We start from the raw sequence: 26,895 nt of genomic DNA, 5'->3' as shown, positions 1-26,895 counted from the left end.
ACATTACATGTAGTTACATTACATTTACTTACATTACATGTACTTACATTACATGTACTTACATTACTGGTATTTACATTACATGTAGTTACATTACATTTACTTACATTACATGTAGTTACATTACATAATGTTGCCAGAAGCAGCACCGCAGATGAAGAGCAGAGCAAAACCAGACTGTGTACTCATAAGGAATCACAGGGAATCACAGTGTATCTGCGACTGTGTGGGTCAATTGCTACAGCGTGATAGCTGCTGGATCTCAAACAAGTGAACAGTGAAGTTAACTGCTAATGTCTGACCAGGAGGCCCATGAGTTGGGAAGCCTCACAAAACCCCTTTGTTAAATGTATCTAACGTCTCTCTCTTCGTTTCTCTGTCAGTGCTGACAACACGGTCAGCTCAATCACTGGCCACGCTAAGGCCAAAAACCTCTCTGAACCAGCCAAGCTGGAAGTCACCTTCTTCGAAGGTAAGCACACCTCAGGTCCACAGTGAACACATCCTTTAAATGGGTTATGTTGTATTATTGGTACACGTATTTGAAATATGTTGTCCTGTGCTGCAGACTCTCCTCCCAGCCCCTACTGGGTGTTGTCCACCGACTATGAGGGCCACTCTGTGGTGTACAGCTGCACCGATGTCCTGGCCGCCTCCCACGTCGACTTCGCCTGGATCCTGAGCAGAGAGCCCGCGCTCTCTGAGGAGAAACTCACGGAGCTGTACAGCGTGTTCACCTCCAACGGCATCAACATCGACGTGATGACCGTCACCAACCAGAGTCGAGAGCTGTGCTCAAACATGCCTGACTGGGCCTGAGAGGCAACCTGGATTTACATGCATCACATGGCGTCTGGTGGTGGACAGCGGAGTGTTTGGGTTTGGGCTGTTGATGTTTATTCACAAGGCGAAGTAATAAAATGACAGGAGTTGTCTGGTTTGAGAGTGATAATAATTACTACTGCTAATGATAATCATCATTTTCATTATTTATTCAGCTTGCATACCTGTTAATTAACTAAAGAAATCACAAAGCACAGTAAACCAACAACAACAAAATATTACATCAGTCTTCCATGGCAAGGCACACTGGTTTTCATCAATATTTATTTAAAACAGTACTGACCACGTGACTAAAACAATTCTATATTTATAAATATTTCTTGCATGTTCGTCAATACAGGTTTTCCGTTTAGTCCCAATAAATCTTATTAACCACTATTGATTTTGATTCAAATAATGATACACCCTAATATTAGGCGCCACATGTTATGTAGAGTCATGTGACTAATCACGTACAGTGATGTTTGCCAAAACAGCCAGGATGACTGCTACAAAAGGATCACGCCACTGACAGTGTGTTTTGTTTAATCTGATTTAAAAGAATACAGAAAAGTACTTTACTTTTGCATGTGACTTTGTGTTTGTCTATTGTCTATCATTGGAGTCCTCTTCATACCGGGGCAGGGCTTTTATTAGGCAGCCCAGTTATGAGCCTCTGTCTTATGTCAACATCCTGGAAGCAAACCGTGAAGTTTACAGCCAAAGCTGTTTTTAAGGTTAAACCCGCTCTTATCCCCTTTGCCTCACAGTGACTCCATAATGCAGAGTGCAAACAAGCCGAACAGAAATCCCAGCTTACACCTTGGAGATTCTTAAATTAGCGGTTTAGCTAAATGTCTTAATGCTCTGTTTACTTAATTCCTAAGTCCCTTTATTTGTGAGTTCCTCTCCTTTTTTAAATTAAACGATAAAGACAATATTCCTGTCACAATGTTTGTGTTATTTACCAGGGACTTTTCACGCTGTTTAAACAGGCATACAGTGAGACAGACAGACATTCAGGCAGACAAACAAATCAATATTGTTCACATCCAAATAAAGCAAACGGAGCGGTCCCGCAAGCCACGCAGGACAATGTCATCAGGCAGGATGTCCATCATCTCTGGGAAACAGGGATTGGTTCATCCAACAGAGCGCTTTGAATCAGGACATCAAAGTCACATCTCATGTGTAGTGTGCAGAAATGCCGCCTCAGCATCGTAATAACATCTACAGTATACCAAGCCAGAGGCAGGACTTCACCAAAACCTTTACTGGATGCTGAAAACAAGTGTATTGTCAACATGCCTGATGGATACCATTTGGGTTATCCAGAGACAGTGAGAAACCTGAACCACAAGGCTAAATAGAGAGACTATTTTTCAACAGCCTCGGGTGGGGCCATCTCCTGATTCAGGCCTCTTGGTTTCTTTTAATTATTTACTCCTCCAGTTGAAGAGGGTAAGTAGGTAAGACTGTGCCTCGTTACAGCAACTCACAATGGGCTCTGGAGAGTGATCGGGACCCAGCTCATTCAACTAAGTATTTTCTAGCACTTATGCACTTGAAGGAGAGCAGAAACTTCAGCTTACAGTCATATTGAACCTGCATGTGAGTATTACTTTAGATCAGGTGCGTAACTAATCTATATCCCAATTAAAACCAACACAGTTGAATCATATATTTTCCTATATACTGTATTATCACATGTCCTTTTACTGACATGGTGTTTCAGAGGAATTCTGACAAGTTTTCTGTAAATACACATTTTGTACACAAGTGATTGACAATTCACAACAACACAAACATAATATCAATGAGCAAATAACCAAAATGACCTCTTAACGGCAAGCTTCTTCAGCCAAGTATTTACAGAGAATTTACTTCTCACGCCGTCTTCCTGGCACTGTTCAGGAAATGTTAGTAAAATGTGTCGGCCGATGCTGCTCTGTCTGTTTGGGTGTGTGTTTGTTTGTCTGAGGGGGTGGGTGGAAGACTGACTGAGTGTGTGTGTGTGTGTGTGTGTGTGTGTGTGCGTGCGTGTGCACGTGGTCAATGGATAGTGTTAGTGTGATGAACTTGTAAAACTGTTTAATGACCCTGAACCTTCTGAGCCCTGTTCACTCCTAGAGTGGACTGAGAGACTGGAAGAGAACGAGGGGGGAGAGAACGAGGGAGGGGGAGAACGAGGGAGGGGGAGAGAGAGAGATATGGGAGAGAGGCTGTCCCCCAGGATCCCCCACGCAATAACACCCCTGCTTAGCAAAAACACCCCCAACCCCCCCCCCCCACAATACTGCACACCTAGCTGTAGACTAATCCCACCTTATCCACACAGTATATATATATATTAAAAAAAAAAAACATAATTGGAGGAACTGCACCCAGGGCCTCTGCTGCTCTAAGCGGGTGGTGAGCACAAACTGTCGGATTAAGAAGTCTGAGTGGATGACCCCAGTCACATATTTAGCAGGATTTTATTTCCGACCAAATGACCAGCTTGCATGTTTGGCCGGGGTTTCTGCATGGAGCTGCAGGGAGTCTTCACTGTTGTATCCTCCCCAGACGCCTGGTCAAAACAAAACCGCACGGAGGTCCTTTCCGACACCCCGCCGCGCTCACTTCCCTGTTACTGGCCAATGGGTGACGGTGGACACTTCCTGTTTTGTTTTTTTTCAGGCTGTTGGAAAAAAAGAGAGCCAGGGCATTTAGGTGTCTTAGCTGCGGCCTGAAGTGCTAACAAGGGCTTAGTGAGGTAAATGTTGAAAGAAGTTTAGCCTCCTAGAAGTAATTACAGAGAAGCGCCTGGTCGGTTCTGTGCGTAGCTGGACGAGGAGATCACCCCTGTGTCAGGGAAGGGGGGGCAGCTTAACTCGGTAGATAAGGGCTAATGAAGATAAGGCGAAGAGGTATTTAAAGTTATTTTTTGGTTAAGGCCTCTAGCTGGCAGAGCAGGGGTGTGGCTGATTGGCCGGTCACTTTGAGCGGTTATTCATACCACATTATCAGATGTCCAGCTTGGTTATTTTACCAAGGCCTTGGAGGAGTCCGTCACAATCAGAATTAATGAACTCGTGACCTGAAGCATAACTATATATTTATTTTATTTTCTATTGACGTTTTTATTACGATTACCGTCTTGTGAGATCTACCCCACTGGGACAAGCCAGCTCTTCTCATTGGCAGGAACTTAAAGGTGCGTTTATGGAACTTCCCTCTCTCCCCATCTCTCGCTTCCTCTTCCTCTTTGTCTCTGTCTATGATACTCGTACTCACATTTTATCCTGTTTCCTTCATTCATTCATTATTCTTATATGTTGCAAAAGCTAAAGACTTTGAGATTAGATTTTTTTTAAACGATTAAATCCTGCCAACAGCACTGGTCTGTAGTCCAAAACTGTTAAGCCTTTCTCTGATAATGTGCATTTTAGACTTGTGTAATGTGAGAGTTGCCTCATTTGAAACATGCTGTGCATTGAATTTCTTTTTTTTTTTTTTTACAATCTTGCACGCTTTATATATATATATATATATATATATGTGTGTGTGTGTGTGTGTGTGTGTGTGTATTCCATTTGTACAGACTTCACACACTTTAATTTGTGTGCGTTCAGCAAACACTTTTCGAAATACAGTTTACAGTTTTTGCAGTCAATCAACTTTACATTCAGGAAAGGAATAGTAATGCATGACGTTTCGCTCCTTGAATGCTCTTTTTTGCATGTGTTGATAATGACTCGTAAAGGCATGGATAAACTAAAAAGCCTGTGTTGTAGTAGCTCCTTTTGAGATCAAAGAAAATACGTAATTACTAAACTATCCCTTAAAACTGAAATACTGTCTGCAGCTTGCGTCCTGTCAAACGTTTACAAATGATTTGAAACCTTTCCTCTCAAACCTTCCTTACTCTCACATGTATTAAATCTAAACACGCTTAATCACAGTATTATTGAAATGAAAACCTGATCACTATGTTCACATTTCAAGTCCATCCAAACGTAGTGCATATTTACTCTTGCAGAAAAAGAATGTCCAGCGTTTGTTTGTGACTTAGAGGGATTATAAAGTTCCAGACAATGCCTCGGTCCCTGTCTGAAATGACCTCCCCAAATGCAGGTCTTCATGTAAGTCGTCAGCAATTTTCCCTTAATTCATTCTTGTAATGAGATTAGCCGAGGCAGCCGCGAATCCAGGCACCCTGAAATCTAGGCTTAGATGGAGCATGGCTTTGTCTTGTCTCACGCAGTCCGAAACACCACCTATTGTGTTGAAACGTGCCGGTTCGGATGAAGAGATGCCCAAATCTTGCCGTTTGAAATGGTTTTAAAAAGTGACATTTGCATCCAAATTAGCGGCAGCTGTGACCGGCTACTGGGGGAAATGGCCTGATTTCAGAAGAACCACAGTCAGCTCAGTGCTTAGTTAATTAGTTAGGAAGTTCATTTGTGATTCACTGAGTTTTATTAGTATATCCTTTCCTGTTTAGGACTCAAAGGTAATCTACTTCTTTCAGAAGTGAGGTCAAGAGTTGGTCAGAGACCTCATATTTGACTAATTTTAAGGTCACTGGACCTGCTGACAAACTGCAGAGAAGGATCTCGTAAACCCGTCAAAAAGATTAGGTAAATAAATTATTATTGAAATGCAGTATATACCTTTACTTTGCATGTTAGACCATATTTTCCACTCACTTTTGCGGTTGTGGCATCCCCGAGTTTTTCTAGGAAAGTTCCTGAGCTTCTCGGGTGACTTGGTTGCATGGATGTGCCACACCAGTGTTTCCACAACAACACCAAACATACGTTGGAAGAAGTGTTGCCAGGTTAAGCAAAAATGCCAGGTTAAGCAACCACAGCTCAAAGCCAGCCCAACATGCCTGAAAACCGGCCCAACATGCCTGAAAACCAGACCAACATGCCCGAAAACCAGCCCAACATGCCCAACATGCCTGAAAACCAGACCAACATGCCCAACATGCCTGAAAACCGGCCCAACATGCCCAACATGCCTGAAAACCAGACCAACATGCCCGAAAACCAGCCCAACATGCCCAACATGCCTGAAAACCGGCCCAACATGCCCGAAAACCAGCCCAACATGCCCGAAAACCAGCCCAACATGCCCAACATGCCTGAAAACCAGACCAACATGCCTGAAAACCAGACCAACATGCCTGAAAACCAGCCCAACATGCCTGAAAACCAGCGCAACATGCTCGAAAACTAGCCCAAACATGCCTGAAAACCAGCCCAACATGCCTGAAAACCAGCCCAATATTGGTGCACAATATTGACTGTTTTACAAGTACCTACCGTACCTGACGTCTGACTGAGATTACAGCATATTAAGACAGAAACAGTGCGGCTGTGGTGAAGTTCAGAAGTAGCCCAAAAACCCTCCACCCAAGGACAATTCATTTTCACCCGCGATTGTTTGAAAAGCAGCCCAAATTTGCGTGATAACCGTGGATATGGCAACACTGGTTGGAAGTAGGTCTAACACGCCAAGCATTGTTCCTTGACACTACAATCCAAGGCAATTTCAAGTACCTCAACAAAATAAACATTATGTTCACGCAGCCTGTCTGTAGGTTTCCCTCAGCGTTTTTCTTTAAAACCAGGTGACAGGCACAGCTACCTGTGTACACAAGGACACCGTCATTAGTGACACATACAGTCAGCATGTGTCCCATTTGGAATCGAACGCACGGTCCTTGGTTGCCACCGACACCAAGCTGTTAATCTCTTAACCGACGGTCTTCTTTAACATAAATGGTACACCAGATCTCTACCGAAACGGTATGTGTGAGGTAAATGCTGAAAGACACAAATCCATATGTCTGCCCTGTATGAATTTTGGAAAGCAGGGGACCCACTGACTCGCTCATACCTTCCAACGAGAGAAGAAACGGAGGGCTTATTAATTGCGTTATGTATCTGTTCTCCTTACAGACGTAGGCCCAGAACTGAAATCAGGATCTGGTCCATTACGCGAGACCTTAGTTCCTATGATAACTGGGACTCCTGACTCATTGGAATCATGATAAAACTGTTCCTTTCATCACAGACATCAAAGACATTTCAGAATCAAAGACATGTTACAGCAGTCGCTTTAATCATAGTCAAGTGCTGTGAGCTGCCTGTCTGCCTTGACCTTCGTTTAGTCTGGTCCGTGCTCGTGCTCGTGCACGTCCAAGACTTCCTGTTAGAGACGAGAAACTCAGCACACATTGTTGGTCCAGCTGAATGAATTGCCTCAGAGACTAGCAACATGTGCTTCCCCTGTAGAGTTTCTAAGATACACTTGTCGCTATGAAGAGTATTTCACACCGTTCAACAAAATGCTTACTTGCCTGTTATCTGGCAACAATGCCAGAAAAATAACAAATACATATTAACAAAGTTAATTGAGTAAATGATGACAGAAATCAAAATAGTAATAGTATATGAAGTGGCGAGAACTGTCTTGGCAGCATTTTTAAATGTATCACGGGGCGTGTGGTAGGTATGTAATGTAATCTATTTGTATTTTTACATGTCAGTCTAGTCACCGACCAAAAACCAAGACGCAGACATTCAGCGCACAGACATATAAGGCTCCCTTTAAAACAGACCCTGGGATTCTACTGAATAAATCGAGGTTTATGAACACATTCAACAAAGGGCATAATTATATGCTATGTTGTTGAATTTTTTCTGACATTTGAAATATATAGAAACATTGTACCCCACAGAGTCTTAGTGCGAACACAAAGTATCGCACTTAACACCGATTCCCTAAAACATATGTATTTCTTTTTTTATTTATACATGGTGGATCAAAGAGAGACCAGTGTCTCTTCGGCTGAGCCATGGGGGTTACAGAAATAAAGAAAAACAGACAAAATACGTAGACACACAAAACACACATATTTAGAATAGCAAACATTGCACCATAAAAGATAAGATAGGTTTTATCAATCTCTGAATAAACACTACCCTGTCCTGTGAGTTGTGTGTTTCAAAAACTGCTCTCTCTCTCTCCACCAAACAGTGAAGAGGTTTCTGCAGCACAGCCCTGTAAACAAGCTTCAACCAATGTTTGGTCCTTCTGGAAGTCAAGGAATCCCAGCCCACTGAAGTGCACTGTAATATAAGATAATAATGTGTACGAAAGCTTGGACATGTCTGCAGATATGTGTATTCAGACGTGCAGTCTAATATGTGTAGTCAGATATGTGTAGTCAGATACGTGTAGTCAGATATGTGTAGTCAGATACGTGTAGTCAGATATGTGTAGTCAGATATGCGTGGTCAGATATGTGTAGTCAGATATGTGTAGTCAGATACGTGTAGTCAGATATGCGTGGTCAGATATGTGTAGTCAGATATGTGTAGTCAGATACGTGTAGTCAGATATGTGTAGTCAGATATGTGTAGTCAGATATGTGTAGTCAGATACGTGTAGTCAGATATGCGTGGTCAGATATGTGTAGTCAGATATGTGTAGTCAGAAATGTGTAGTCAGGCTACCTGATCTCTGGTACGGTGGGCTTGTTCCACATAGCTATCTTAAGATGGAGGCACTGTGGATGGCTCTGGATGAGAGAGATATTCCCCCTTCTCACACTGCGACTACGAGCTGCGTATATCTGCCGAGTTCAGTAGAAAATACCCAGACCTTTGTGTCTGTAGTGACACACGCAGAACGGACCAGGCCGATCGGGGATCGTGGGCCACATATTTCCCTCCACAATCTGATTTCCCTCCAGCAGATTTATCCCCCCGAGGTGTTTTTAGGACATCTCAAGGGGCTGATGGAGGCTAATAGGCTTTATCTCTCAGGGTGTATTGTCCAGTGTGCTTACAGGCAAGGTTTGCTGAGGTTAAAACTCCTAAACGCCCGGATTACCTCCAACACATCCCTTTAAAGTGCTGTATAGCCAGGACTTAGCTAATCGGATAGTGTGTGTGAGGGAGGGGGAGCGTGTGTGTGTGTGTGTGTGTGTGTGTGTGGGGGGGGGGTGTCGGTGCCTCCTGGTGTTGCCAAGCGCCCGAGCCCCAGGGCCGGCAGATGTTCCCCGGGCTCGGCAGACTGGATGAAGCTATCTGAAGGATTACCGGAGCCCAGATTAGATGGGTCTGTCAGGGAACCGCATGGTGGTGGTGTACGCGGACGACTGGGCCTGAGGGTGACTGACGGTTAGGGGGTTGGGCTTATGACCTCAGATGAGAGGGGGAGGGGAGGGGTTATTAGACAAACTCGCACTGAGGTTGTGGGGTCGGAGGGTACTGTATTTGGGTATCTACACACACACACACACACACACAAACATAAAGTAGGAGATGAACCTAGGCATATCCGTATCACGGTGCCCTCCAATATTCCCCTCAGGTTTTCCATGTAGTTTGTGTTGTAATCTATACTGGCCCCAGATTATCATCCCTGGATTATAGCACTGTCTGTTCTGTCTAAGATTTAATAATGGGATTTATTCATAAGAGGGTAATAAGAGGTGTCTAAGTTAATCAGTTGTATTGGCGAGCTGCAGAGTCGGACCAATGATATACACACTGCGTGTTTGTGTGCGTGTGTGCATGCAAGTTTGTGTGTGTGTGTGATATTGACAAGGTCTGTTTCAGTATTAGGACTGAGAGAGCGATGGTGTGAACCTGTTCTGAGGTGAATGTTGAATCTAGACAGTAAATTCTGTGTCAGAGATCTGTACTGAGGGGAAGGTTGAATCTAGACAGTAAATTCTGTGTCAGAGATCTGTACTGAGGGGAAGGTTGAATCTAGACAGTAAATTCTGTGTCAGAGATCTGTACTGAGGGGAAGGTTGAATCTAGACAGTAAATTCTGTGTCAGAGATCTGTACTGAGGGGAAGGTTGAATCTAGACAGTAAATTCTGTGTCAGAGATCTGTACTGAGGGGAAGGTTGAATCTAGACAGTAAATTCTGTGTCAGAGATCTGTACTGAGGGGAAGGTTGAATCTAGACAGTAAATTCTGTGTCAGAGATCTGTACTGAGGGGAAGGTTGAATCTAGACAGTAAATTCTGTGTCAGAGATCTGTACTGAGGGGAATTTAAACTCTGCATTGTTAAGAGATTTCCTGTTCTGAGTGGAACGTTCAGTCTAAAACATAGTGAAACCTACTTTCTGTTTCAGAGACCTCCTGTTTCGGAGGTATACGTTGATTCTGAACACTATTGTATGCTTAACAGATTTGTTCTGGGTTGAACGGTGTCAAGCCAGCATTTTCTGTGCTAGAGATCTCTTCTAAGGGGAATGTAGAGCCTTGAGCATATCCACTGAATATCTTCGGTCACAGCTCCAATCAAACGCTCAGTGTTTCCGTTGACAGCTTCAGCTGATATGTTCTTAAATCCCTGTATGTCACCTGTCTGTCTCGCTCCCTTAAACACCATTAAAGAGGAGATGCTTAGCAATGCTTACATGCTCAACCTATTAGGCGTAGTTAAAGTCAAGCGGAAGGGTTTGTGGAACAGACAACTGCCTGCAGTATGTGATCACCGATGAGCAGCATAATCTATCCCAGACCCAGGGACTTAAGCTGCATCCCTCTTGGGCTATAATTAAGATTGGCCGGGTAACAGTTTTGAGCCACACCAGGTTGATATCTGTTCAGTGAAATTAGCAGATATATGACAACAGAGGGCCTTTGAATCTAGGTCATTGGTGCCTTCTAGCGGTGAAAGATAACAAGCCACTTAAAGAGGATTTCTCAAAGGTGAATGAACTAAGACTATTACTAATCTGTTTAATACCACTTAACCTTTTTTTGTACCTAGCGAGTGTGGTCTTCCTCTGTCAGGGATGCATTCTGTTCAATTAGATTAAAGCCAATACTTTATTTACAGTATGCACTTTGTACTGATGTCTCTGCTAATAGCTACCTCATTGAGTAAAATACCTGAACTTTTACTGGGTTATGTGGTTATGGCCACCTTCAGATAAATTCACTCTGGATGAGATTATCTACTAAATTATGAAAATATGAATTGAAAAGGGGTCAGTCAGTAACGTCCCTGGGTTCTGATGCAGGAGACCGTAAAGCAGACTGAGAGTCAGTCTACACCTTTAATCTAAATCTCTATGAAGTTTGTTTCATGAGGAGATTCAGTGTATAAACTGCACACCAATCAATCTCCCATGTCGGTTCCACAGCCAGGCGGTATCCTAGAGGTCAAAGTCTGGGCCATGACCCCGAGGGAGCAGTTAAGGAAAATGTCAGCAATGGGAGAGCAAGGGGCGCTGGACGAGAAACACTGGTACCGGCTGGTCAACGGCATGTCTGCTGGAGGTAAGAGTCATCCACAGGGCTTAAACGGTCATCCACAAGGGTTAAAGGGTCATCCACAAGGCTCAAAGGGTCATCCACAGGGCTCAAAGGGACATCCACAGGGCTCAAAGGGTCATCCACAGGGCTCAAAGGGACATCCACAGGGTTTAAAGGGTCATCCACTGGGTTTAAAGGGTCATCCACAGGGTTTAAAAGGTCATCCACAGGGTTTAAAGGGTCATCCGCCTGGTTTAAAGGGTCATCCACTGGGTTTAAAGGGTCATCCACAGGGTTTAAAAGGTCATCCACAGGGTTTAAAGGGTCATCCGCCAGGTTTAAAGGGTCATCCGCAGTGCTTAAAGCCGTATTCTTCAAGACTGTGTTATTGTGATGTGTGACAGCTTCATGTATTAGCTTGTTCATCCTTAGCCTCATCTAGAAAGTCAATATAATATAAATTCAGTCAATTCAGGAAGCAAGCTAAGGTACAATGAGGGACATTTTGAATATGATTTAGAATTTGTCTAACATATCCAACACAATGTGGTGTGGAATTGCAGAGCTGCGCCAGCGGCAGGAGATGATGATGAGGAATCAGATGGCCATGGCTCCTCAGATCCTGGCCCAGGGACAGCAGAGGTTACAGGGTGTGCCCCCCCAGTTTGAGCCCCGCTTCATGGAACGAGAGCTGGGTCCGCCCGCAGAGATGGTATCTTCTGAGGCCCGGCAGATGCACATGGGAGGTCACCTGGTTCCACCTATGACCCCACACTCAGGCATGCCTGGCAGGGGCTTCCCCGGAGCCAGCTATAACTTCCTGCCCTCAGAGCCCATGGAGACAGTTGCTCGGCGACAGGAGTTGATCCACAAGCAGAACATCGCCAGGTACGACCTGGCATTGACGATTGCATGTCACACGGCGTGTCAAAGTACACACTTCAAGGGAGGCGGTCCAAATCCCAGTCCCTCTTTTCATGGTCCCGTTCAATATCAAGTGTCTGTTCCTAGAAATTAATTTTTGTTATTTCTACATATGTAGCGTCATATCTGATTGGTATGTGAGTCAAACTGTTGTCTTCTGTTAACTGAAATTTTTTTGTTGTCAGAATGGAGATGAATGCAATTCTTCACCAGAAAGAGATGGAGAATGCCCACCAGAAGGGGCTGATGGGAATGGAGGCTCCCATGCTGTACCAGTCCAACGCCATGGCGTTCAGAGGGCGCCAACGCCTCCCGGAGGGCCACGACGTCTTCGTCCACCGTACCACCCTGGAGGAAATGCAGGCCAACAGCCTCCTGATGTCCGCCAGCCCCTATCCACCAATCAGCACGCTGCAGAGAGAAAGGGGCCGCCGCGCCGGCCGCCGGGCGGCCAATCACAAGAGCACAGAGAGCCTTGTGTCTTGTCCAAAAAGCCAATTGGAGGACAAGGGCGTGGAGCAGAGTCCCGGGGGCGCCTCCGGAGAGGAGAAGGAGACTGAGGGGAAGATGGACATGGGCGGGGAGGTAGCCAGCAAGCAGCATCAAACCAAAGTGGATGTGGAGCTGTCGGCGGGTGGCAGGAAGAGCTACAAGGAGGAGCAGGGCCTGCGCAAGGCCTGCATGAACGGTCAAGACGGCTGTCCTGACGTGACCAACTGTAACCGGGGCTCCAGTGACAAAGACATGTCCAGCCAGTGCTCTGCGTTCCAGTACCCCTCCGCCAGTGGACCTATCCCAGGCATGCCTTACATCTTTCCCCCTGGTGGGTCCGCTTTTTTTTTTTACTGTCTTGTTTCGCCCGGGCCGCTCGGTGGGGGTGGTGCCGCTGTCTTGAGTTGGATTTCTGATATATGTTTGAACAAGGTCAGGGTTGAGTCGTACGTGCTCTAACATATGTGGTCCATTGCTTCTGTCAGGACCACCTAATCTTTTTATCAACGGTGAGGACGTGTCCTCGGTCGAAGACATCAGGAAGTGGACAGTGGATGACGTGTACAACTTCATCAATAACACACCCAGCTGCTCTGAATATGCACAGGTTGGTGGATTCCCCCGGGTCATCGTCAGAAACAGTAAAGTGATTGGTAACAAATGACAACAGAATGTATCTACATCTGCCAAAGCTGCCATTACTGGCATATTCAGGGGTACAAATTAATTACAGAAGTGGCCATTTTGAAATATTTAAATTATGTTGTATATGCTTTCTCATAAAAACAGGAATTTCTAAAAACATCTTAAAAGGAAATTCTTACTGCAAAACCATTCCCGGGAACCTCGTTATCTTATCTGATTATTCCCTACAGACATTCAAGGACCACATGATAGATGGGGAGACATTGCCACTCCTGACAGAAGACCATCTACTCGACACAATGGGACTGAAGCTGGGCCCTGCCCTCAAGATACGATCACAGGTATGCAAACCATTAAACCGTCATTCCCACAACTTCAGACACCAGAAAGCTGCCTGTTTCTTTCTGTACGGATATTTATGACGACACAGCATGAAACATTTTGGGGGAATAGTTATGATTGCATCATTACATTGATCATTAAAGGTCTCTCTCTGTCTCTGTCTCTCTCTGTCTCTCTCTCTGTCTGTGTCTCTCTCTGTGTCTCTCTGTCTACCTCTGTCTATCTCTGTCTCTGTCTCTGTCTCTCTCTGTCTCTCTCTGTCTCTGTCTCTGTCTCTCTCTCTGTCTCTCTCTCTCTCTCTGTCTCTCTCTGTCTACCTTCTCAGGTATCTCGACGGCTTGGCAGTATGTTCTACATGATGAATCTTCCGCTAGCTGCTGCCTCACTGCAGGCAGCCCCTGAGAAACCAGGGGGCGACCGGACGTCAGAGATCAGCTCCCCGGTCAACTGTAACAGTGTGGAGATGATGGGCAGCCCCTGTATCAGAGACCTGGACGGCCCGAAACCCATTGACCCTCTCCCAGAGACTGACAACCCCTCTCCCCCCTCGGCCAGCAGTGAAACGGCCTGAGTCGTAAGCGTGGAGGGCGCACGTCGTCGACCAGTGGTCAACCCATAGCCCATACCATGTACATGTACATAGAGGCACATAAACCCTGACAGTGTTGGACGCACCTGTCCAATCCTCGCATGACTTTCCAAAGGGAATAAGCAGTTGGAAGTAGGCGGTGATTAGGATTTCAGCACTGTTTCAGCCCTAAGTCCTGTTTTAAGCTGCTATCTCTTCCCATTACATTAAGGTCATTACATTCAGTTTTGCAGTGTTTCCTACAGTGTCCAAAAGGTTGAGGGTACAATGGCATCTTTTGTATTTTAGCTTAAATCGATGGTCTGTAATCTTTTTCCACCATGTTTAAGATTCAAAATGGAGACAATGAATCCCAGGCAATTAGAAATGTATTATTAAGGAAGAATGGAATGAACAGTGAGTATACAGGTGACTTCTTTGTATGGGAAACAATAAATAAACAGTGTGTAAACGCTGAAGCATTGTGTTTTTGTAAAATAATGATTTCCAAATGAATGTGTGACTTTACCATTAGTTATGCACATGAAAGGAGTTTAAAGTTTTTTAAACTAGGTAAAATTATTAATAAGCAATATCATTATAGACTACACGTCAATCAACGTAGAGCCACACGTGATCTCAAATTATTCCGTTTGCCGACATCCTATCCCACCCTGGCTAACACTTTTGTCAGCTATAAAACATACGTTACATTTTTACTGAAGAAACATATAATACCAGATCATTTGATTTATCGAACAGTAAGGGTCTGTGGTTAAAGGGATATTACATTTCAAGACGAAAATGTGTATTTGGAATGTGAAGTTATGAGTCGACAATTGCGGAGGTTGATTTTGCTCTCGCGATACTACTAGTTCGCGATCACACGTCAGAAGAGCTGTGTTGGAGATCATGGCGGAACGCAGGAGGCATAAGAAACGGATCCAGGTAGAATAATGTGAACGCTAACTGGAGGGAGATTATATTTGCGTGGTTATAGTATGGGGAGTTGATAACGGTTTTCATATTGGATACTGAATATCGATAGTAAGCTTCAGCAACACGTTAGCTGGAAGGGAATCTTGTACGCGAATCGATGTAGTTGGTATCACATAATAATACAGACTTGACTACTGTACTGTGCTCTGCGAAAAGCTGCTAGCAATTACTCGTAAAACACGAATTAAATGTTTTATTTTGCATTAAATATCTCGTTTGACGTATTACATGTAGACCGCTGTGTCGTCGTTAAAACGAATTTTTCACAGGGCATTAGCCAACAAATAATATTCGATAGCTAGCTACAGTACTATAGCGTGTTAGGTTACACATATACTGACTGTACTGTACTGTAGAGGCAGATGAACACTGTACTAATGACACTGTAACATTAAGGTTAGCCGGCCACGGTATTAACGTTAGCTGTTTACAATTTGCTAACGTTAGCTTTCCACATTTCGGTAGGTATCGCAACATAAAAAAAACAGCCAGAAAGCTAGGGTAAACCCCGTAGAATGCTAACAGATGCTAGCTTACGCGTTAACTAGTTACCACCACAAAGCAAAAGACCGAAAGCGAGCTGGCAAAGTTGATGTTGGGTGGCGTGCTAACAGATGGGAGAGTTTCGTTGCGTGCATACAGTTACAGAGGATGTTTTGCGAGACAGATGTTACTAATGCGAAAGCAACATTCATTGATGTTGTTTAGTCTAAATTTCCAGTCGATGACGTAGACTTTCGTCACGTCGAATTCATCTGGATTCCTTTCGTAATATATCTTTGGTGGTAATGTTAAAAATTGCAATACATTTGTGAACAAGTATTGACACATTTTCTGTGGAGTAGTTGATACAAGTCGACATACCTGACGATGCTGTAGTGTAAAGTTAGTGCTGTTATGTGAAAAGGAAGTGTAGTTAATTCCATTGATTAGACGTAAGTACAATTCGAATTTGTGGTTAGTCAAATCAGCTTGACATGCATCAACAGTAGTGTTGTCAACATGATTTGTACTGTGGCCTCATAGCTCCTTCATGGCAGTGTCCTGGAAGGACGGATCATGTTGTTATGTAATATTGAATTATCTATTCCTTTATCTCCTGTTTGCGCTCTTTCTCATGGTAACAGAACACCTATTACGAATAACTGCCTGCAATGCTGTTTTACCATGACGTTTGAAGTTGACATAAAAATTTTTTTTTTTTTTAAATCCGGGTTTGGAGATTAATTTATTACACGTTTATGGTGTTTTTTTGTCAGAGCCCAGCTGACGGGCAGACTGGGCCCTGGCCAATATGTGGGAAGCTTAGTTGGCGAGTAGGCCTGTGGGAGGACCCTGGTAGTTGCCTGTGCTGGGTGTTGTGTATTTTGGACCTGTTAGAAAATGTTGTAAAACAAGGAGATAGGGCTGTTGCATTACCATGTCCAAGAAGAAAACAGAATTTAGTTTTCTGTTCACCTCAGTCTTTCAGAGAAAAAGATAATCTCGTCTGCATTTTAGTTTTTCCCATTTGCTGCGCTCACGTTGTCTTTCGCAAGCGTTGATAACCGAACCTGAACGTAGCCGTTTTCCAGCCCAGTCTGCTTCATCTTGTTGCGTTCAGAACCGGATCCAGCCAGTGGGACCATAGACAAGCGGGCCTGGATCTCATTGTGCTGATGCTCTCATTTCCCTCCATCTTGGCATGCAGGCAGCGCTGGCTTCAATGGCCATTATCCCAGCTGTCTGTCGGACTGGAGACCTGTTCGGTTTGGGCCCTGTGCGCACAGAACACAAGATTTTGAGTCTGTCTGACATTTCTGGCGGTTTGGCGACGATAGATCCCGTGTTTGTTGTCGGTGGAGAGTCAGTTAGTTTCCTTGCAGATACCGAACGAGATCTGGCTTGTTCTGTGGGAGAAGGGGAATTAGCTCGTGACTAAGGGCCTTTTAAGAGGTCGCCAATTAAAAGCTGATCACAGGGTCAGTTCAGATGGTTTCACCGTTTGGGGGAGGGGTAGTCGATCCTAGGTCTGGACCTGGGGAACCCCCCCCCCCCCCCCCCCGAGGTGCTACGTGGGGTGAATAAAATTGCTGATTAACATGACTTCACAATGGGAGTTCCTAAAGCCTGCCCTGAACTGACTGTCTGATCTGCTGCTTGGCTGGTCTGATGTCTAGTCCGTGGCTCTAACACCAACAGCCTATGTAAAGTAGGGCTGGGTATTGCCAGGTTCCTCACATACGATACATCGTACAGTTTCAAAAGTATCTATAGTGATTTGTTTAATTTGTAATATCACTATTCAAACATATTGCTCGCCAGATTAACTGCAGAGGAAAACTTACAGGGCCCTAGTTTTGGTGTTTCGTCGGCAATCTAATAATAATATATTGTCAAAAATATCCTGTTAATAGTGTTTTATTAGAACATAAATGCAGCCAAAAGTGTATCCATTTCATGTTTTCACCGACTGCCCGTCCTAGAGGCACCTGTTTTGGCACCTCCTCACTCGGTTATGTTGTGTGTGTGTGTGCGTGTCTGCAGGAGGTGAGCGAGCCCACCAAGGAGGAGAAGGCCGTGGCTAAGTACCTCCGCTTCAACTGCCCCACCAAGTCCACCAACATGATGGGTCACCGGGTGGACTACTTCATCGGTCTGTGCGCCGTTCCCACACTCTTATTGGTTAACGCTGCTGAGACCGCCTGTCTAGGTCGACCTATGGCCTGACGTTTTTCCCTGAACAGGCTCCGACTATTACTCCTGTGCAGGGAATTGAGGGACCGCCGTTGGTGTTTGTTTTCTGTTAATGCGACCCTCGTCACGAATGCTTCAGGTCCTTGCAGCGGTATATTTATGAAAATATCGGACTAATCACATTTAGATTAGGGTGGTTAGTCTGAATGGAATAGGAAAGGCCTGTGAAATGGGAATATAATCTCACAGTGCGTCATTTCCCCCCTGCATTCCCTAACCACACCATGGGGATGACTTGAATTTAGTGTCCGTCTGATGAGGATTTTACAGGCTCCACAAGCCCGTTCCCATGGAATACTATGATAAATATATATATATAAATTTTTTTTTTTTTTTTTTTTTTTACATTCTATTCAAACGATTTCACAATGTTCCATTGCCGTCTACGGTCCTGCTGGATTGGTCAGTTCTGGAAGGGCAGTGACGGACGGATGCTTCCTCCAATCGCATCTCTGAGCCGATACAGCAGAAGCGTGCATGCGAGGCCTCGCGGGGAGGGAGTCTTTCTGAAGCACATGCCGCGGCGAATGATTGGCAGCCCTGGGTAGTCTGGCTGTTGAATACATTCCGTTGTCCAAATACTGGCCAACGGTAGTCAACATGAACTGAACCTTCTAGCAGTTGGAGTAGTGTGCCCTTTAACCCAGAACCAGTCCCTGTATCCCGTAGTAGTACTGGTAGAGTGCCAGTGTTTACATTTGCGTAGTGCCTTTAGCCAGAGCGGAGCATCTCTGTGTCAACAGTGTCGGTAAATCCTGTTTGTATAGTGGTGGGTTCAACACAACTCGTGATTGGATGCATCCCTTGTTTCACCCAGAGCAATGGAGGGATTCTGCTCTTTTAAATGTGTTTACACATGTCCTGCTGCTTTCCAGTGGACGTGTTCCGCTGCTTTCCAGTGGACGTGTCCCGCTGCTTTCCAGTGGACGTGTCCCGCTGCTTTCCAGTGGACGTGTCCCGCTGCTTTCCAGTGGACGTGTCCCGCTGCTTTCCAGTGGACGTGTCCCGCTGCTTTCCAGTGGACGTGTCCCGCTGCTTTCCAGTGGACGTGTCCCGCTGCTTTCCAGTGGACGTGTCCCGCTGCTTTCCAGTGGACGTGTCCCGCTGCTTTCCAGTGGACGTGTCCCGCTGCTTTCCAGTGGACGTGTCCCGCTGCTTTCCAGTGGACGTGTCCCGCTGCTTTCCAGTGGACGTGTCCCGCTGCTTTCCAGTGGACGTGTCCCGCTGCTTTCCAGTGGACGTGTCCCGCTGCAGCATGGTTTCAACTTGCTGTGGGTTTGTGTCAAAGATGCTTACGCAGAACATCAAGCGGCCACCATCAACATTAGCTTTTTGACACGGGGTCAATATGGTGGAATGCACTTTTTATTTATTTGTATTTTTTCCTGACATAACAGGACCTGTGTTGTCCGAAACACACAGGGAATCACCTGCCAAGAGTCCAGGGAGTATGTTCTCTGGACGGACGTGTCCTAAGTGGGGTTTTCTGGATGACATGGGTCCTGTTATGTCTGGTGAAAACAAAACACTGCATTCCACAGTAAAAGGACACAGTCGGGTTTTCACAGGGACACATTGGGTGTTGCATAACTTCTCATTTACACCCACAGCACACAGCAAGCCCCTCCCTCTGACACCATCGCCATGCCCCTCCCTCCGAAACCCCCACCAATGGGATAAACGATCACTTGTGTTCTCAGTCTTACAACAAGCGGTTCCAACTCGCTATTTGCATTTGAGGTTTGGCCCAGTCAAATCGGTCACACGGACACAAAAAACATTATTACAGGTTATGTTGCTGTAATTGTTACTGTACCCATTTCACAGCTTAACTCAGCAGGTGGAACATGGAGCGGTCCACCAAGTAGAACTTAGAGCCTATAAAAGCAAACAGGAGCACGGAGCGGTCCGCCATAGTGGAATTCAGAGCTAACTGGCGCCACAGATCAGCGGAGCATAATGTCTGTTGAGTTTCAGTGTGCGGTTTTGCGCACGGCGTTCTCCCTGTTATGTCTGTGTTTGAACGTGATCTGCCCGTTTCCCTGTCAGCTTCCAAGGCGGTGGACTGTCTGCTGGACTCCAAGTGGGCCAAGGCCAAGAAAGGAGAGGAGGCCGTGTTCACCACCAGGGACTCTGTGGTGGATTACTGCAACCGGTGGGTCCCGACGTCCGCCCGCCACCTGTCACACGCGCTTCCCAAATCCCTCCCGTGGGGCCCTCGGCCGTTCCGCGCGCTACACGTATTCCGTGGCTAGCGGGTGCGCGCTAGCTCGGGGCTACAACCATATTGTGAGATGGCCGTGGGCCCCCGGGAAAGGCTTGAGATCCACTGGCCCACCACACTAGCATACCTAGCATCATTGTCATTATATATTACCCTGAACTAACTAACGTCGTGCTACAACAAACTGTCACGCTAGGACTGTACACTGGGCTAGTTACTGGTACCTACCACCCTACATTACACTAGGCTAACTACCTACCGTGCTACACTAGTCTAAGTAACACCACTCTAACTACTCAACGGTCTACTAACCTGCACTTTACTAGCTGGCTACAGCCCTGTACTAACCACCACTCTGTCCTAGAATAGTTACCACACTGTCCCTGGATGTTAGACCTTCTTCTACCATGCTGTTTCTGCTCTCCGTGTCCTCCAGGCTGCTGAAGAAGCAGTTCTTCCACCGCGCTCTGAAAGTCATGAAGAAGAAGCCAGAGAAGGACGTCAAGAAAGACAAGGAGAAGGAGAAAGACAAGGAAAAGGACAAGGAGAAGGAGAAGGTCAAAGGTGACAGCGGGAAGGAGGAGGAAAAGAAGGGGAAGAAGGAGAAGGAGAAGAAGAAAGACTCCAAGGATGTCGAGGTTTCGGACGCAAAGAAGGAGAAGAGTGTATGTTGACTGAATGTGCAGAATGTAGAGTCTGAAACAAGGTAGACCAGTGGGTTTGGGACCCTCACCTTGGGGGACCCCCTGTTGCATTTGTAATAGTTATGTTGTGGTTGATATATTCCAGGGCTAGCACCCCTGAATCAACCCGTCCAGTAATTAAACAGGCCCTTGATGTGCCTGATTCAGGTGAGCTCTTTCGGGGCCCCAACCACAGTTGCCTGGGAGGGGTTCCCCTGGTGAGTTCTGAGAACCACCGGGTCAGACCGTTAAAGTAGCCGGGACGTCGGCACAGGGCAGTCATAGCGCGGTAAAGGCCGGGCATCTGATGGTGCTGTGTGTTTCTGTGCAGGACGACAGCCCCGGAACGCCCAAGAAGAAGAAGGACGTGAAGAAGAAATTCAAACTGGAGCCTCATGAGGACCAGCTCTTTATGGATGGGAATGAGGTGAGTCGGGCTGGAGGGCAAACCTGGGGAAACAAGCTCTGCTTCTTCATAGGGAAATGCAATAGCAGGAATTTCCAGAAAAGCGAGAATGATTCAGTTGCTACGTCAATTAGAACCTGATTAGCCTGTGTATGTTGAATTAACCGCTTAAGAACAGAAAGATGTTGGAATAAAGGCCTGGGCGATGTGGCCTATATAGCGAAACGCAATAGAAATAGTTTTGGATGATGATGGTTTATATTACAGTGTAATTTGTTTCTTTAATTTACAATAAAAAGACTAGAAGACGGTAACTACTTCTAGGAGTTAACTATTGGTTTTCTTCTGTGCTGCTCTTTTAGCATGCTGTATATTAAGACAACATTTCTCAATTACAATAAACTTAAGAACAATACAATTTAGAAATAAAAAGCATACCAAATAATTAGGTACCTAAGTATTCCAGCAATTCAAGTAACTGCTGCTAACAATGCAATGCCCAAATAAACACAGAAAACAATTAAAAAAACTTTACATAAACCTTTTATGTCGTGGGGTCAGCTCCTGGTTCTTGACTCAGGCAGTGATATGAATATTGTGGTTTTCTGACCCTGCCTTTCCTACTTGATGTAGACCCGTGGTGTCCGAATGCGTTCTCTAACTTCCATAACACTCGCTCTCGTTTCGATGCGAGGTGGCAGAAATGGTTGTTCTTATTTTACAATGGTCTCCTGACTATTTGGAAGTAGTTGTCTTCAACCCGTCGGCCGACTTCTTAACTGAACCGTGTCCAACATGGAGGAAGCCCTGTTGATGTGGACCAGCGGAGGTCCTCCTCTGTCCACTTCCTTCCCTCCACTCATCTTGTCTGTTTACATTTGAACCGAAAAGGCAACGTCAACCTGTGTTCGCGTTCTGGCTGGCTCTCCACGATTACGGTCTTCTGTCGTTTTTTGTCTTAACTTGTTTTACCACTTTAGTGCTAAAATCCATGCCGTCTACGGTCACGTGAATTCACCGCCTGTTATTTGAGTTCCAATAGAGATGTTTTATCCTCACACATGATGTACTTTACGAGACAGCATTCTTCATTACAAGAGTCATTCTTTACCGTTTCAGTAAGCCATGCTAGATTGTTTTGATGTCATGACCAAATTGCGAAGTGTCTTCCACCATATGATATTTTAAAATAAAATTGCTCTGAAATCAGGATTTGACTGTGTTTGAAAAAATTTGACGTTTTTGATTCCTTACATTTCTTTCTTGACTTCTAGGTTTACGTCTGGATCTACGACCCTGTCCATTTCAAAACGTTTGCCATGGGATTGATTCTGGGTTAGTGAAATTGCGGTTTTACCCCAACATTTTTCCTTTGAATGTTAACATTTTAATGAAACGCTCAAACTTATGATTCCCGCGGCTGAGAACTGAAATAAATGGCGAGTAACGGTCCTTTCCCATGAACTCCTGTGCCGCTGTGTGTCCACAGTGATCGCAGTGATCGCGGCCACCCTCTTCCCCCTGTGGCCAGCCGAGATGCGTGTGGGAGTCTACTACCTGAGCGTGGCCGCCGGGTGTTTTGTGGCCAGCATACTGCTACTGGCTGTCGGTAAGTGGCGGGAAGGAAACCCCCCAATCTGCATTGACCTTTGTGTGTACAAGAGTAGTGATTAGGGCAGTTTAAATCAATATGGCTGCTCCGACGCCCTTCTGATTTCCTGCACAGTGAGGATGTAACGACTCGCCGTTACAAATTGATTCCCTGCTCGAATAAAATAAGACTGCATCGGTAAATGCGTTTGTCCATCATTGATCTCTGTGCACGAAGCAGTCAAATGCTCGTTTAATGGCTGACAATTCGTTTGTGCCAACCTGTGTGGTTTCCTGGGTCATTTTTAGAACGTGGTATTTTACCAGCACAGTTGTGTGGTCCAGTGTTTACCCGTTTTGACCCAACTTCTCGCCGATTGGAACCTGAGAGGTTTGTAGCTTTGCTTTTAGCCGTGCGTTTTTATGTCAACAGGTTAAGATAGTGCCATTCTGAGGACAGACAAGGTTCTGCCAGCTTCACCGTGGGCCTGTATGATGGCCGTGTGAAATGCTTATATCTAGCGGCGGAGTCACAGAAGAAACCAAGCGATCACAGCCATTTAGTTTTAGTTGGCTGACATTCAAAGGTGTCGTAGCGAAGTTCTAGAGGTCTGGTTCCATCGTCCTGCATCTTTACTCTGACATGTTAATGCCCCTTTGGTTTCTCCCCTCAGCCCGCTGCATTCTGTTTCTGTTCATCTGGCTGGTGACGGGCGGACGTCACCACTTCTGGTTCCTGCCCAACCTCACGGCCGACGTGGGGTTCATCGACTCCTTCCGCCCGCTCTACACGCACGAGTACAAGGGCCCCCGTGGCTCCGGCAAGAAGAATCCGGACAAGACCGGCGACCAGGACGCCGCCAAGGCCCAGAGGTCCGACAGCGAGGAAAAGTCTGACAGCGAGAAGAAGGACGGAGATGAGGAAGACGAAGAGGAGGAAGGAGAGGGGGAGGAGTGCGACGCGCCGGAGGGGGTTGACGAGCGCGGGGCGGCGGGGGAGTCAGCGGTTGCCGCCGAGCGCCACTCGGACACGGACAGCGACCGGCGGGAGGACGAAGGCTCGCAGCACAGCAACGGGAACGACTTTGAGATGATCACCCGCGAGGAGCTGGAGCAGCACACGGAGGAGGAGGAGGAGGAGGAGGAGGAAACGGCGGAGGGCGTAAGTGGTGAGGCGGAGAAAGGAGACGAGGGAGATGGTGAGAGGGAGCCATTGTCTGTTCAAACATAAACATTTGATCACTGCCACCTTTCCCCCCACCCCCCCGTGCTGCTCCAAGGACCTCCTCCCAAATCCTCCCGGTCCCGTCAGGCTCGCTGAGGAGGCATCTCCCCATCCTGTCCGCTCCGATGTTCCACTAACTATAAAGACGCCGTCGCGTCGGTCTGGGTACCGACACCGGTGCAACGAAACAAACGGCTACGACAATGGAAAAGAGAATAAAAAAAAAAGAAAAAGCCTTATTGTGGTTCTGAAATTCCCCCATGTTATTTAAGCGGAGACCTGCTAACCATAAACCTAACACATTCATTGGTCTGAGAAGGTTGTCAGGAGTGCTCCCAAAGTTTCCCCTCATTGTTTTGGTACTTATTATGACCTTTGTTATCCCATTTAGTTCTGTGTAGTTCGTCTGCTGCACGTGTTTGTTTGTTTGTTTGTTCTGCTTCACATCTTACGTTTGCTATGGTGGTTATTGTTTTGTACATAAGACAAAGTCTCTTGTCGATCTCCACCGATGAGGGAGTTACACAGCTATGGAATCCTTGTTTTGCCAGGAGAAATACTGCCACCTTGTCTGCCTGCCACTCAAATCCAGACTGTTAGGAAAGAGGCAATTGGTGCAAACCATGTTCAGTAGGTGCAAAACGGGGGGGGGATCCATTTTGAAATGGGAACCGGCGTCTCCCGGGACATGTACTAGCTGAGACGCTAGCAGTGGCGGCTGGCCCTCTATGCACAGCTCTTGTTATTGTCCAGTGAGTGTGATCTCTCCTGGGCCGACGTTAAGAATAAAGAGGACCAAAACCTATAGTTTACCTTACCCCAAGATCTTCCCCATTTGTGTTTTTGCTGAAATACGACGGGATAAAGATAGCATTGAAAAATAAGCCGCACTAACAACTAACAAGTCTTGTGGTTCTGTTATATTTCCAACGAGAAGTGCTTGTTTGTTTGAATAATGAGTTTCGTAAGGGTGGCGTCCAATCTATTACACAAGACTCATGTCCTTTATAAGCAGTGGGACTCGTTTTTAGAATTAGTCTGATCAATAGATATTCCTTTTTAGAATAACTTTAATTTCTTTGAGACTTAACACATTCACACACACCCAGACAGATGGCAAAGACAGTGTGTATTCACCATTTAGAATCTGAGACATAAAAATTAAATAGTGCCAAACATGTACGTTTTTGTTACAATGCATGCGGTTTTCTTACTGAAAGGCATGTAAAAGTGTCAGCAAGGGATTTTGGTACATTCATTCATTTTTGTAACTGTAGTGTCAAATTCCAAACCCTATACACCTAAACCTACAGTGTAATACCTACGAAGTTGGTGTGTAAACCTTTTCCCTTTCGTTCCTCATGAGGCAGACAATATATCCTTGAAATTATTGCAAGCTATCGTTGAACGACAACAGTAGGTTTGTGTGTCAGTTCAACTCGGATGCCCGCCCTTTCGAGTTGTGTTGCCTTCATTGGATTTTCAGTCAGGCAAACTGATAATGAAAACTGTGAATGCATTTACAAACTTTGGAAGTGAGTGGGCACAAGGTCCTATTCATTAGGGTTGCATTATGGGGGCTGTGGTCCAATACTGACCGTTTTCAAGGTGGTGTTATCTATTGGAGTTGTTTTAGATTAACTTTTACTCATAGTGATAGCGATATTTTAAAAATGATAGAGAGAAATGTATCATTTATATAAGGAATTCTATTGATACATTATATAAAATATATATATATATTTACAAACCTACAGTCATGAATTATAAACCCAGTTTAACAGAATCCACCTCCTTTTGTTATGAGTGTTTTGTCTTTGTTTTTTTATGATGCTTTTTCGCTATAATTCTGACCACAAATTGGCATATTGTCAAGAGTGCAATTTCCTCGCAAGTTGGGGTTTCAAACACCAGAAATTAAGAATATGTTGTGTGGATATATAAATATTCAGATTGGACTACCTATTTTTGTTCCATTTTATTTTGATAAATTTTATGCTGTCATTTGAATGTTAAAAGGAAAAAGTATAAAAGCCCGTTTGTCCATGTGGCCACACTGAAGTCCAAAAGACATGTTTGTCTCGTGCCATAAGAATAGTCAATGATTAAGTTACGGTTGAGAAACTCCTCTGCAATTCATATTGCTGTTCCACACAGAAAGTTCTCCCCACAGTGGAATTGTAGAGCATAGCTTGGGGGGAGGGGGGGGGGGGTGACTTGGTGATCTGGAGATATTCCACACCCAACACGTAATCGACCAAACGCCATCTACAGCAAACTGAGCAGTACCATCCAGCCACTCGTACCCTTTTCACACCCCTGGTAGAACAGCTGAGTTTTGAAACTATGATGTGGGAGGACGGCACAGCTTGGTTTAGGCTCTGCGGTGCGAAAACGGTAATTGCTCTCAGTCTTGCTTTCCTGTTGGAACTTAGTGACCTCCATAGATTTCTAGGCCTCCAACTTTCTTTGTCGTAGTACCGACCAGAGTCTTTCCCTACACCGTGTGCTGTAGCTCTTGTTCCAGAGATGTGTACTACTTATAACTGTACACCCAGTGGCTTTGTCTTTTAGTGTCATTTCTCTTTGTTTTCTCCACTATTGTTTCCCTTACGTCTTCTGGAGAGGCGCCAGCGATCCAGTAGTTTTGTTATGAGTGTCGGCAGAACGAATTCATGAAATTCCTTAAGTAGTTCTTGAATAGTCTTCTTGCACAGTATCAGTCGGTTGTATATTGTAGTATTAATCTATGCTGCTTTTTTCCATCAAACATTTCTGTCAGAAAAAAGGGGGGGGGGGTTTATCTGGTCAAAATGTCTTTAGCCACTTGGTTGTCTTTTTTTATTTTTATTAATATCATTTGAGGACTGTCTCTTGCAATATTGAAATATAATTTAATTCATTGGATGTCTGGAAGTATATCCATATCTTATCATGCAATAAAAATATAGAAAGCA

General features: G+C 45.3%; 4 protein-coding genes across 7 annotated transcripts in view; 3 read left to right on the top strand and 1 right to left on the bottom strand.

Moving 5' to 3' along the window:
- Nucleotides 1-958, top strand: part of apoda.2 (apolipoprotein Da, duplicate 2) — a 2,155-nt gene extending 1,197 nt beyond the window's left edge. The window contains exons 4-5 of the mRNA XM_010894630.4: nucleotides 384-472; nucleotides 569-958. Coding sequence (XP_010892932.2) covers nucleotides 384-472; nucleotides 569-819 — 340 coding nt within the window. The 3' untranslated portion in view covers nucleotides 820-958. The remainder of the gene's footprint in view (nucleotides 1-383; nucleotides 473-568) is intronic.
- Nucleotides 1-16,374, bottom strand: part of apoda.1 (apolipoprotein Da, duplicate 1) — a 24,722-nt gene extending 8,348 nt beyond the window's left edge. Inside the window, exon 1 of the mRNA XM_020045079.2 lies at nucleotides 15,939-16,374. The gene's annotated coding sequence lies outside the window, so the exon portion shown is untranslated. The remainder of the gene's footprint in view (nucleotides 1-15,938) is intronic.
- On the top strand, nucleotides 2,182-14,554 carry samd7 (sterile alpha motif domain containing 7). Of its 4 annotated transcripts, none has more exons than XM_020045067.2 (7): nucleotides 2,182-2,433; nucleotides 10,993-11,128; nucleotides 11,668-11,992; nucleotides 12,214-12,851; nucleotides 13,006-13,127; nucleotides 13,396-13,506; nucleotides 13,833-14,554. In XM_020045067.2, exons 2-7 carry the CDS (start codon nucleotides 11,026-11,028, stop codon nucleotides 14,076-14,078), a joined length of 1,545 nt encoding a protein of 514 aa, XP_019900626.1. In that variant the 5' UTR covers nucleotides 2,182-2,433; nucleotides 10,993-11,025; the 3' UTR covers nucleotides 14,079-14,554. The 4 variants fall into 4 exon arrangements, with proteins under 4 accessions (XP_019900626.1, XP_010892946.1, XP_019900628.1 ...); XM_010894644.4 differs by lacking the exon at nucleotides 2,182-2,433 and adding an exon at nucleotides 3,196-4,018; XM_020045069.3 differs by lacking the exon at nucleotides 2,182-2,433 and adding an exon at nucleotides 4,439-5,444.
- sec62 (SEC62 homolog, preprotein translocation factor) lies at nucleotides 14,814-26,895 on the top strand. Its single transcript, XM_010894654.5, has 8 exons — nucleotides 14,814-15,023; nucleotides 17,601-17,709; nucleotides 19,860-19,965; nucleotides 20,471-20,699; nucleotides 21,049-21,144; nucleotides 22,398-22,458; nucleotides 22,613-22,732; nucleotides 23,388-26,895. The coding sequence occupies exons 1-8, from the start codon at nucleotides 14,988-14,990 to the stop codon at nucleotides 23,942-23,944; spliced, it is 1,314 nt and encodes a 437-aa protein (XP_010892956.2). The 5' UTR covers nucleotides 14,814-14,987; the 3' UTR covers nucleotides 23,945-26,895.

The sequence above is a fragment of the Esox lucius genome, chromosome 3, assembly GCF_011004845.1.
Source record: "Esox lucius isolate fEsoLuc1 chromosome 3, fEsoLuc1.pri, whole genome shotgun sequence".
Taxonomy (NCBI): Eukaryota; Metazoa; Chordata; class Actinopteri; order Esociformes; family Esocidae; genus Esox; species Esox lucius.
This window is presented reverse-complemented; position numbering and strand designations above follow the sequence as displayed.

What these genes read in the sequence shown, in the direction of transcription:
- sec62 (XM_010894654.5), top strand. Translation starts at nt 14,988, where the DNA reads ATGGCGGAACGCAGGAGGCATAAGAAACGGATCCAG. An exon ending in TCTTTATGGATGGGAATGAG is followed by an intron (nt 21,145 to 22,397) that starts GTGAGTCGGGCT and finishes CTTGACTTCTAG; the next exon opens with GTTTACGTCTGGATCTACGA. An exon ending in CATACTGCTACTGGCTGTCG is followed by an intron (nt 22,733 to 23,387) that starts GTAAGTGGCGGG and finishes TTCTCCCCTCAG; the next exon opens with CCCGCTGCATTCTGTTTCTG.
- samd7 (XM_020045067.2), top strand. Translation starts at nt 11,026, where the DNA reads ATGACCCCGAGGGAGCAGTTAAGGAAAATGTCAGCAATGGGAGAGCAA. An exon ending in CACAAGCAGAACATCGCCAG is followed by an intron (nt 11,993 to 12,213) that starts GTACGACCTGGC and finishes TTTTGTTGTCAG; the next exon opens with AATGGAGATGAATGCAATTC. An exon ending in GCCTTACATCTTTCCCCCTG is followed by an intron (nt 12,852 to 13,005) that starts GTGGGTCCGCTT and finishes TGCTTCTGTCAG; the next exon opens with GACCACCTAATCTTTTTATC.